Source organism: Vulpes lagopus, chromosome 2 (assembly GCF_018345385.1).
Source record: "Vulpes lagopus strain Blue_001 chromosome 2, ASM1834538v1, whole genome shotgun sequence".
Taxonomy (NCBI): domain Eukaryota; kingdom Metazoa; phylum Chordata; class Mammalia; order Carnivora; family Canidae; genus Vulpes; species Vulpes lagopus.
Genome location: NC_054825.1, coordinates 32,874,135 through 32,886,319, shown reverse-complemented (window position 1 = coordinate 32,886,319; position 12,185 = coordinate 32,874,135). Strand labels below are relative to the sequence as shown.

General features: G+C 43.0%; 1 protein-coding gene across 5 annotated transcripts in view; it reads left to right on the top strand.

The window, feature by feature from the left end:
* PLCE1 (phospholipase C epsilon 1) overlaps positions 1-12,185 on the top strand; it is a 309,225-nt gene that overhangs the window by 293,690 nt on the left and 3,350 nt on the right. For all 5 annotated transcript variants that reach the window (XM_041739693.1, XM_041739678.1, XM_041739673.1 and 2 more), the window contains 3 exons: positions 1,633-1,761; positions 5,292-5,501; positions 10,650-10,808. In XM_041739693.1, the coding sequence (XP_041595627.1) occupies positions 1,633-1,761; positions 5,292-5,501; positions 10,650-10,808 (498 nt within the window). The remainder of the gene's footprint in view (positions 1-1,632; positions 1,762-5,291; positions 5,502-10,649; positions 10,809-12,185) is intronic.

The window sequence follows — 12,185 nt, the reverse complement described above, 5'->3', positions numbered from 1 at the left end:
ATAAATAGAGAGCTTTCTTCTCTATTCCTCTTCCCCTCACCTCATCAGTGTCTTCTCTCTCTCTCTGTCCTGACCTCATTTCCTTAGGTTCTCTTCCTTTTCCCTTCAGTATATGGCCAAGGTCGAGAATAGCACCTTGGCCAAGGTGAAGGGAGCACTGCCTCTACATGTGCAGGGGACAGGGAAGCAGGGCCAGGGCTGCCTGGTACCTAAGGGCAAGAATCAGACACTTTCACAAAGCTGAAGTAGGGCTTAGTGCCATATTCTGAGTCCATCACCCTGCATACCGATTAGCACTGAAGATTCCACACATGCCATGAATGAATCATTGTTCCTCACAACACTTCTGACACCAGATATGCAGTGTCTTTTCTGACACTTATTCAGCTCTGACACCAGCTGGGTGTCCTACCTTTCAATTTGATTCTGACACAGTCTACCTGGAGTTAGCAACAGATCCCAGAGTTAAAGGCTCAGTCCCACAGGACTGTCCCCACTTCGCATGCCAGTGGCAAGTTCCAGGCTGTCGCTGGTACCACAGACTGACCAGCTATAAGTTCAAGGTTTTCCACAACCTGCTCCTCAGTTTCAGGAATTTCCTAGAATCATTCACAGAACTCAGAAACATGCTTTACTATTACCAATTTATTATTAAGGATACAACTCAGGAGCAGCCAAGTGGAAGAGATACATGGAAAAGAGGGTACAGAGCCTCCCTGCCCTCCCTGGGTGCACCAGCCTCTCAGCATCCCAAAGTGTTCACCAACCCAGAAGCTCTCAATCCCCATCTTTGAGGGGGTTTTTATGGAGGCTTTGTCCCCTTTTTGGGGACGGAAATAATAATAAAATAAAATAATAATTCCAGGGCCAGGCATAATGTCTGATTCAGCTCTCCATCAATGAATTTTTATGTTGAATTAATGAGTATATCTTAATATACAAAATGCTTAGAAAGTTATGAGTTACACATCTTCTCAGCTCTTACTAAAACAGAAAAGCTTTTCATAATTGTTTGTGTGCCTGAGCAGTGAGCTCTCAAAGACCATAATATTCTGTTTATCATCTTACCAACCAAAATTCTAACCCAGGTTCCTAAACAGAACTTAAGAGACACTGTTGAAGGTCAGTTCATAAGTAAGAACTAACATACATTTCAAGTATCATCAGTCTCCTAAGTATGATGGAAAGAGTCCCTATTATTTAAAATAAATTAATATTTTAATGTTATGCAGGTAATATCCTCACTAGACTATTTTTTTTAAGATTTTAATAATTTATTCAAGAGAGACACAGAGAGAGAAAGGCAGAGACATAGGCAGAGGAAGAAGCAGGCTCTGTGCAAGGAGCCCAATATGGGACTTGATCCCAGGACTTTGGGATAATGTCCTGAGCCAAAGGCAGACCCTCAGTCACTGAGCCACCCAAGTGTCCCTATCCTCACCAGACTATTAAGGAAGATGCACCATCACCTTTTCAATCACAAATATACACATCAGGTATAGAAGAATGATTTTCTTTCGCATATATGTGTCCCCTACAGACTTCTAAGAACTAGCCCTTCTGTATTGAATATAGCCTAGAAATAACATGAGAATGAGAATGAATGAGAAACCATGCTATCTTCCTTGACAGATGTTTAATACAGAAGAAAGAAAATGTTTGCAGACTCACAGAGTCACAGTGCATGGGGTCCCAGGTCCAGAGCCCTTTACTGTTTTCTCCATAAGTGGAGGCACGAAGGCAAAGCAGCTTCTCCAACAGGTGAGTCCACTAAGCCCACGGTTAGGAGAGTCCAGCGTCTAATATATATGGTGTGTGTGTATGTGTGTAAACACATGTGCAAACACAAAAACACACATAAAACACAAAGTCCATGTTGGTGATCTACTTTTTTTTTTTAATTATTATTTATTTATGATAGTCACAGAGAGAGAGAGAGAGAGGGAGAGGCAGAGACACAGGCAGAGGGAGAAGCAGGCTCCATGCACCGGGAGCCCGATGTGGGATTCGATCCCGGGTCTCCAGGATCGCGCCCTGGGCCAAAGGCACGCGCCGAACCGCTGCGCCACCCAGGGATCCCGGTGATCTACTTTTTGATTATTTGTATGATTCAGTACTGAGATCTACCCTAAGAATGACCTGCGAGAACTTGGTACCACTAGACAAGCTAACCTGTAGAAAAGAATTTTTTTTAAGTTTTATTTATTTATTCATGATAGACATAGAGAGAGAGAGGCAGAGATACAGGCAGAGGGAGAAGCAGGCTCCACGCCAGGAGCCTGACGCAGGACTCAATCCCGGGACTCCAAGATCGGGCCCCGGGCCAAAGGCAGGCGCCAAACCGCTGAGCCACCCAAGGATCCCCTAGGAAAGAATTTTTAACCTTTCTTCAAACACATAAAAACACGGAGCTCAGGAAGGGTAAAGATCAGAAGGAGAGGCTCTCCAAACGTGGTAGTCTTTGCTTCTTAGCCTAGACCTGGGCTCCATCTCCCTTTTTAATGAAGAGCTTACTGATTAATCAGAATTTGCACACAAGCTGAATGGAATTTGTTTGCCATCCTAGGAGTTGAATCAACTTTTTAGAGCATCAGGTTGGAGCACATAGCCAAGAAGACATCTTCAGTCTTTATTTAGGTCTTTATTTACATGTTGAGCACTGCCCTTATCCCTCTTCCCCTGGCACTTGATCTTAACCCTTGAGATCCTACCCCTCTGGTAGTGCAAAGATGCCAACAGGGCCTAACACCAAAGGATAAGCTGTTCCCCAAAGCCCGCAGCAGCACTGGCCTGAGTACCCTCACATGATACTGCTTCTACATGGGATCCCCCCGAGATCTCTGCGGCTTTCTGTAGGCAGGGCCACTGCCCCACAGGAGGACATGTCAGAGTGAGAAAGCTGGGAACAAAGCAGCATCCAGAGGGAGGCAGCTCCTCAAAAGGAGAGGCAAACCCAAACCCACGTGTGATGTCTTTTCTCTTCATACTAGAAACTCCACCCCTGCTTGGCACAGTGACCTAACATCCTTGCAGACTAACCCAGTTCAGAATCCCTTCTCCTCCTTGCAGGTAGACCAAGGGAGCAGTGACCAAAAGGAGTGACCCTTGGGCTCTCTCTGAAGTTAGGGTGTATAATGAAATGTAGTTGGGATTATAGAATGTATGGGGTGGGAGGGGGTCAAGATTAAAAACCAATCAAACAACCATAAGGAACAAGAGAAATAGTTCTGGTTTTTGAGAGGAAGTCTCTATGGACAGGCAACATTTTGCCCCATTTTATAATTGACCTAAAGTCCGAGGAAATAGCTTAAGTGCCAGATTTCATAGACTAACAGAAGCTCTACCAAGACTTTGCAGTGGGGGGGCGGGGGCAATATTCATTTTGGGGGCATGTTTTTGTTTTGTTTTTAATTTATTTATTCATGAGAGACACACAGAGAGAGGCAGAGACATAGGCAGAGGGAGAAGCAGGGACCCCGATGCAGGACTCGATCCCAGGACCCTGGGATCACCCCATAAGCCAAAGGCAGATGCTCAACCACTGAGCCACCCAGGCATCCCTTGTTTTTGTTTTTTAAAGCAATCAGGCCATGAACTTCAGTGTCTACTCTCACAAAGTATTGTTGGGGATTTGGAGACTCTATAATGAAAACATTAAGTATGGCAATATGTCCACAGAACACCCATAAAAAAGAAGCCGATTACTTTATTGTCACCTCGTGTGAATAATGCCATGGATATCAAGCAGAACTGAGGAGGGGGTGATGCTGGCCCTCTCGTTGGGGTGAGGTACCGACTGACCTACTCTCGGAAGCGTCACATCCTGAATTACTCAGTAGTAGTAGCTGTCTTGCCCCCACAGGATCCATAGCCCAGCATCAATTACAGACTGAGGACTGAGGTGAAGGGAGCAGTGTCTTCCTGAGAATCTTCTGCCTCCACCATCCTCAGTTCACTCTGGTCTTCCTCCCAGCCAAATAAAGCAGGGCCAAGTGTTGGCTCTGGTAGTCGCATCATTGGCGGGCAAGGAGCAAAGTGTCTGCCTAACCCAAGCCAGATGGTGGCAGCCTTCTCGATCCCCGCTTGGAGTCCAGCCTTCTGTCCTCACCTGTAAGAGGCGAATGTGAAGCAATGCATCAGCCAGAGGAGCCTTTTTTTTTTTTTTTTTTTAATTTATGATAGTCACACAGAGAGAGGCAGAGACATAGGCAGAGGGAGAAGCAGGCTCCATGCACCAGGAGCCCGACGTGGGATTCGATCCCGGGTCTCCAGGATTGTGCCCTGGGCCAAATGCAGGCGCTAAACCGCTGCGCCACCCAGGGATCCCAGCCAGAGGAGCCTTAATGTTGGCTAGTGTTGAATAAGTTCTCACAATGTGTCTGTGTCCTGCTTCATAACCAGTGCCTCCATCGTAAAACGAAATTAAGAGAATGTTACTCTTACTATTACCATTTTATGGATGGGGAAACTGAGTCTCCTGCCCAACGCCCAACAACCAGTAAGTATTAAAGGCAAACCCAAGGCCTGGGTCTGTCTGGCTCCAGAGCCTCATCTCAGCCACTCTGTTGGGTCGCCTGGGGTCAGTAGCCAAAAAAGAAAACAAGCTTGGAGGCACAGTGTCAAGAGTTAATTGAAAGGAGAATTCCCAGGAACTTAGATCAGATGAGATTAGAAGACAAGTATTTCCAACACAAGGAAAAGAGAAGATGTTGGTAAAATCTGTGCTAGGTTCTTTGCCAGTGGTCCTGTGTTATAAGATTACAGAGAGCTAAATTCATAGATTGGGAAGCCTAAAGTTCTTAATTCAGTAGGAGCTCTCATTCCAGCTGTGGGAAAAATAGTTATGCTCTCTGGGGATTATGAATAAATTGTGTCATTGCCCAGAATGAACATAAACAATCCTTGTTGAATATAAGAGAGTTCTGAGGTTTTCCAGGAAGAATTAGGCAACACTACAGAGTAGGTCTCACTTATAAATGGCACATCAAGCCTATGTAAATACTGTGAAAATAGGCTTATCTTGTGAGGTTGTGTGTGTGTGGTTGTGTGTGTGTGTATTTATTCAAGTATAGTTAACATACAGTGTTGTATTGATTTCAGGGGTACAACAATGTAATGATTCAATAATTCTCTACAGTGCTCGGTCCTCACCACGATAAATGCACCGTTAATCCCCCTTCACCCATGTCACCCGTCCCACCACCCAGCTCCCCTCTGGTGACCATCAGTTTGTTCTCTGTATAAAACAGGCTTATTTTTGGATTAAAGTTTTGCCTTTGCTTTTTCCTTAGATTCTAACTACTGAACAAGACACCAAACCTATTGTCACAGACTATTTTTTGATGGAAGAAAAATATTTTATATCTAAGGAAAAGAATGAATGCAGGAAACAACCATTTCAGAGAGTCATCGGTCCAGAAGAAGAGATCATGCAGATTTTAAGCAGCTGGTTTCCAGAGGAAGGATATGTTGGCAGGATTGTCTTAAAAACCCAGCAGGAAGTAAGTGTGTCCTACACCATAACAACTCAGTATGTGACTAACCACCTCACCACTAGCCACCTCCTTAATTCAGAATTTCTTGTAATTGAAGTTGCTTTATGTTCTTCCTCTTAAGTAAATGTGCAGAAATGATTTTATTCTTCTGCATGTATCAAGAATGTTCTAAGCTACAGAAATTCAGTCTAAAAATTATCCTTTGTGTAAGAAAGGGAGCAAGAATTCAAAGGATTCCTTTTGCATGCCATCGGGTAGGTGGGTCCAGGATTTGATTTATGTGCGAAGAGGCATTGTCTGAAGGGTCGTGGTAATGTGTCACGCTAGTCCCATTGGTGTTATACATTTAGAGATTGGTTTCATGCCTACTAAAGTTTTGGCTAATAAAACGTTCTGTGCTTATAGGTAAAAACAACAGTAGTTCCTTGAAAATATTCTATAACTTCAGAAAAAGAATAATCTCTCAGCCTTAGCCAGAATTAGTAAAAATTAACATTACATTCACTAACATTCCCGTGGTCACTCCCACGAAGGAAACAATTCTAACATTGTTAGCTCCTGTTGGACTTCGTGAATGAAGCACTGATTTTTTTTTTCCAGAATAAACTGATGAGAGTCCACTAGCTTACTGCCATTTTTTAAAATGACGTATAAAGTCATTGCCTCAGTGTAGACAGTCATGCCTCATGATATGTCAATAATGAAGGAGTTGGGTCAGTTCAACAATTAGAGTAAACAATATTTATTGAGCACCTAATATGAGCCAAGCCCTGCTCTGGGCACATGATTGCTCCTTTGGGGCATGTAATAGAGCTTGGTTGGCACAATGCCCATCAGAGGCCATGATGTTGGGACACAGTGGAGATGATAATGAGGCAGTTTTCAGCATCATATGCTACTTTTTTACTGTGTACCTAATTATGAACATGGCCTACAGCCTCCATGGAGCTACAGCACCTGCTCTGGGAGCCACAGCCATTGCCTTTCTTCCTAACCTTGCCCTAGACCATGAAAGGACACTTCATTTAGGCAGAGAAATATAATTGTCTCCCTAGCCTCCTCTCCCTCTCAGACATTCACATTGTAAAGACAGGTAACAAGCAGTTCTAATAATTATAGCTTTATGAGAAAATATCAGAAGGCTTACCTGGGCTTTGGAAGCCATCTTCAATTTCTCTCTACATTTTTTCTTATTATTCTTCATTGTCTTGCCTCATTCTCTAGCTACGTGTAAAAAAACTACTCTCTAAGTGATAATGTCAGTAAGTGAATTTTCAAACCATGTAGTTGTGTAATGACTTACAGTGTTTAAAGTTCTCACTCACTGCTTTCAATTGAGGGAATGGAAACCATCTCACACATAAGGAAATGGAGGTTCACAAGGTTAAATAATGATAAGGTAAGACATAGAACTCACATCTCTGGCTTTCCGGTTCCCCACCCTGCACTCCCCATGCTGGTCCTGAGCCAACACTCTTGGGCACTGGTGCCCAGCACTGTGGGGGCAGCAGGAGGCAGCAAGTAGGAGAGAACATGGGCAGGCTGTTTTGAGTGTCATATAGCCAAAAGGGCTGTGGAGGCTCGGAATGCCCATCTCCAACTTAAAATGCACAAGGGGCACCTGAGGTACATTGGGTTAAGCTTCTGACTCTTGGTTTTGGTTCTTAACATGATCTCAGGGTCCTGGAGTCGAGCTCCACATAGGGCTCCACACTGAGCATGGAGTCTGCTTGTCCCTCTCCCCGCTGGCACTCTCTCTCTCTCTCTCTCTCTCTCTTTCTCTCTATAATAAATAAATAAATTAAATAATTAATTAAAATATTTGAAATGTATATGAAAGGGGTTCCTGGGTGGCTCAGTGAGTTAAGCATCTGCCTTTAGCTCAGGTCATGATCCCAGGGTCTTGGGATGGAGCCACACGTCGGGCTCCCTGCTCAGCAGAAAGTCTGCTTCTCCCTCTCAATCTGCCTGTAGCTGCCCTGCTTGTGTTCGCTTGTGTTCGCTCACTCTGTGTCAAATAAATAAATAGAATCTCTTTTTTTAATAAATAAAATGTATATGAAAACAGGCTGTAGAGACCTGAGGAATAAATATTTAATAAGGGCTGGTGGAAGAGAAACATTCTGAAGAATACAGGGGATAAATTAGAAAGGAAGGCTAACAAGCATTTTCTGATGGGGAAAATACAGTAAGCTCTCCTGTATAATGCCTTTGTGGGAGGATTTTTTAAAAGATTTTATTTATTTATTTATTTATTTATTTATTTATTTATTTATTTGAGAGAGAGAAAGAGAGAGAGCAGGAGTTGGGGAAGGGGCAGAGGGAAAAGCAGACTCCCCACTGAGCAGGGAGCCTGATTCGGGACTTGATCCCAGGACCCCAGGATCATGACCTAAGCCAACGGCAGGCACTTATCCAACTGAGCTATTCAGGCGTGGAGAGGTTTTTGAAGTGACTGACATGTTCCTGCTAAGATAACAAATCACATTTAAAGTGTTTAGGTTGGGACGCCTGGGTGGTTCAGTCATTGAGCATCTGCCTTCAGCTCAGGGTGTGATCCCGGCCGGAGTCCTGGGATTGAGTCCCACATCAGGTTTCCCTGCATGGAGCCTGCTTCTCCCTCTGCCTGTGTCTCTGACTCTGTCTCTCTGTGTCTCTCTTGAATAAATAAAATCTTAAAAAATAATAAATAAAGTGTTTAGGTTGACCTGGTACATAGTGACACATACAGGTACATATTTGCTGACTGAATACATGAATTCAGCAGTTATTGAGTGAGCAGATACTAGCATAGTCGATAGGTCTGAGCTATAAGTATTTCCACTTATTTCATTCTGTGGAACTCGTGAGATAAAAGTAGTTTGCTCACATATTTAAAGTCTCCAAACTGTTATGACCTCTGATCTCTTCTGCCCGCCTGCCTGCCCACCTTGTATAGTTGTCTCGCCTCCTAGGCTCTCAGGTGGTCAGGATCACATCTTCCTGCCGTCAGTATGCCCTCCTGTGACTCCTCCTGGATGTGAAATCAGACAGACCTGGCTCTGCAACAAATTAGATGACCTTGGACAGCTTGTTTAACTTCTGTAAACCTCTGTTCCCTAACCTGTAAATCTGTAATAGAAACTACTTTACCTAATTAAAAAAGATTAACATGAGACTCATGCCAAACATATAGACCATATGTAGAAAAATGTTTAGTAAAAGCCTAAAGAGCTTCAAGAGAAGGTTGTTGTTCTGGCCATAGAAGCTGTGCCTTCTAATGCGGCAGAGAACTCCTTGCAAACAAATAAGTTCTGAGTGAGGTTCCAAGGAGCTCTCTTGAAAGTCATACTTATTGCATAGTTATTTATTGAGGTATTTTATGTGTCTATTAGAACATTTTTTGGTTTTTTTATGCTTGCTTGCTTCGTGGTTTTCAAGATACAGATTATAAATTGTCAGATGAATTACCACCCAACCCCACTCTCCAACTGATTAAATATATTATGATCAACACAGTGATATATTACACAGCTAAGTCTCTAGGAACTGACACGAAATGAACACCACAATCTTTTAAGTAGGGACAAAAAACAAGTTGCAGAACATTATGTGAAGTTAATATAATATAGACAGTAACTCCCCCCTCCCCAACACCCGTAATATAACAAATGGGGGCCAGAAACAAGTCATGAAAACTGTAGAGACCATGACTACAAGATTAAAGAAATGATTGGCGTGAGCCTGTGGGCTGATTGACAAGCTCCAGGAACCAGTCCTTTCTGGTCCTGGCTGTGGTTTGGCGCCACCTGGTGACGATATCCATTCTCACTTTTATATCAATGGGGACAATTCTGGGTCCCTAAGGCTGGTTGGAACTTCCAGAATAGTGACAGCGATTCTTGGATTTCTCTGGTTTGTTAGCACCATTTCAGTGGCTTGATCTGAGGAGATTAGGCTAGGAAACTGTTGAAGATCAAAGGACCTTCCTGCTAAATGCTCACTTCCTGAGATGGGGTTGTCCCTCCCTCCTTTAGACCTCCCCCTTGCAGAAGCTAACCTACCCTTTATTTGAGACTAGAGCTAACAACAAACAGGAGCTATTTGGTGATTATATTATATCTAAATTCACACAATTCCAGGGCTTCATTGTATATACGTGTTCACATACACAGAAATACATATATCCATAGCAGATGTTTAGAAGTATATATGACCTAACAACAGTGGGTTTTTTGGTAGAGAAGACAAGAGGAGTGAAAAAGCTGATAATAGGGAAAGTATGGCTTTTTATCAATATATTTCTATACTGTTTGAAAGAATTTTAATAAGGTACATGTCTATAGATACATCTAAATATACTTAAAGTTACATGTGTAAAATTTACTGAAAGCCAGTTCACAAAAGCCAATTAACCTGATGATCAATTGTCTTAATTATTGAGAATTTTGTCAATATTCGTTTCAGGGTATCCTACCTCCAGCCATTGTTTCAGCCTTTTCACCACTGGTTCTTTTCTTTCAGCCTGGCTGAGGGGCAGTTTGCATGTTTCATTGTTCAGATATCTAGCATTTCTTAAATGTGTAGGGAATGGATGGGCTTTCTCTTAAATATAATTTACTGTGTTCTTATTTGGCTTTTGGTAATTGGCAATTTGGTACATTGTCCTTTTACAAATATATCTCCAGTTGACTTGGACCCAAAATCTACAGGTAGTAGGAGTAGGTGTACTGGCTTATTGTGAGCCAGACCTTAGCAGTCTGTCAACATCAGCAGAAAAACCTACATTGGGACCCCTGGGTGGCTCAGTGGTTGAGCTTTTGCCTTCAGCTCAGGTCGTGATCCCAGGGTCCTGGGATTGAGTCCCGCATTGGGTTTCCCACGGGGACCCTGCTTCTTCCTCTGCCTGTGTCTCTGCCTCTCTCTTGGTCTTTTACGAATAAATAAATAAAATCTTTAAGAAAAAAAGAAAAATACCTACATTACTTTCTTTCCCTCAGAAGACATGGGTATTCCTGTGGAATCATTTATGAACTATTAAAGTGTATGAAATAGAAAGCTGAGAAATGGTTTCTACATTGCCCAGATACAGCTCACGTTTCCACTGTGGGTTTTTCTTTCTTGCTGTACATCCTCTTACCATTTACTCATACTTTTCTTCTTTTTTAAACACAGAACCTAGAAGAGAGAAGCATTGTTCAAGATGACAAAGAGGTGATCTTGAGCTCGGAGGAGGAGAGCTTCTTTGTCCAAGTGCATGACGTTTCTCCAGAGCAACCTCGGACGGTCATCAAAGCGCCCCGTGTCAGCACCGCTCAGGATGTCATTCAACAGGTGAAAGCCTCCCCCTTGCTTGTCTCAGTCTGCTCCTCAGTGTAAATCACTGGGACAAATCAGACGTCAGCTTGTCTTATGAATGAAGTTCTAGAACAATGGAGAAATGAAAAGGGAGAGTGTGTCTCTAGGTTGGGATACTAGTTCATTCCTTTAACAGACACTGGCCTAGTATCTGTTGGGAGTCTGGCTCTCTGTGGAAGGGTTGATAACAGATTTAAGAGGGGACTCCACAGAGTAGTAATTTCATCATCTCAGAAATGCTTAAGCCAGGCCCTGGTGACTGTTTCTTAAAGATCTTACAGAGGACATGCTGGAGGCCTTCTCTGGCCCTCTCGCTCCTCTAAGTCATAGATGGTTTCAAAAAACTGTATCTCCTTTCTTCAAGCCTCGTGATGGTTTGTGTTTATTAAATGCCCATTTGAGAAGTGGTAAAGCTAATGGTTCATGGCACAGACTCTAGATCAGATAGCTCCAGGATCAAATCCCAGCTCTACTTCCTAGGGCCTCAGTTACAGTGGTGTGCTGGGAAACCAGCTCTCCTAAAGAAAAAGAAAAAAAAAAAAGCCCTAATTGATTTTTAGTATTTTGCCAATTTCTTCCTTCCTTTCTTCCTTTTCTTTCTTCTCTTTCTTTCTTTCTTTCTTTTTTTTTTTATTTTTTTGATTTTATTTATTTGAGAGAGGGAGAGAGAGAGCCTGAGCATGAGAGGGGGGTAGGGGGATGCAGAGGGAGAGGGAAAAGCTGACTCCCTGCTGAGCAGGGAGCTTGATGTGGCCAATCCTGAGACTCCAGGATCAGGAACTGAGTTGAAGGCAGACGCTCAGGACCTGAGTTGAAGGCAGACGCTCAATGGACCCCTAGTATTTGCCAATTTCTGTTGCATGGATACTGCAGCATGTCTGATTTTATGGCCTGTTCGAGTTGGTTCCAGCACACTATATTATATACTGGGTGGTAAGCTACTGCATCGGTAACATGGAGATAGTATAACAGTACTTTCCACACAGAGTTGTTGTGAAGATTAAATCAGTAAATATACATAAGGCGTTCAATGCCTAGCACCTGGTAAGCACTATTTAAGTGCTATTTGCTATTACTACATGATCAGGTGGTTAATATTTTCCTCCTTAATAGAGTTTGACTCTAAGAGAGACTAGACATGTTTGTTTGTTTCCTTTATCTCCCAAAGTATAGTACGTATCTGGAACACAGAAGGCCCTCACTAAACATCTGATGAACAAGTAAATGTATAAATGAAAGATGATCTTGTACTAAATGGGAAGTGAGACCAGGCAAATTACGAAAATGCCTTCCGCATCCAAGACCCTGTGACAAGGAGGCAGCCTGCTGGGACAGAGAGGCTCCCAAGGGTTA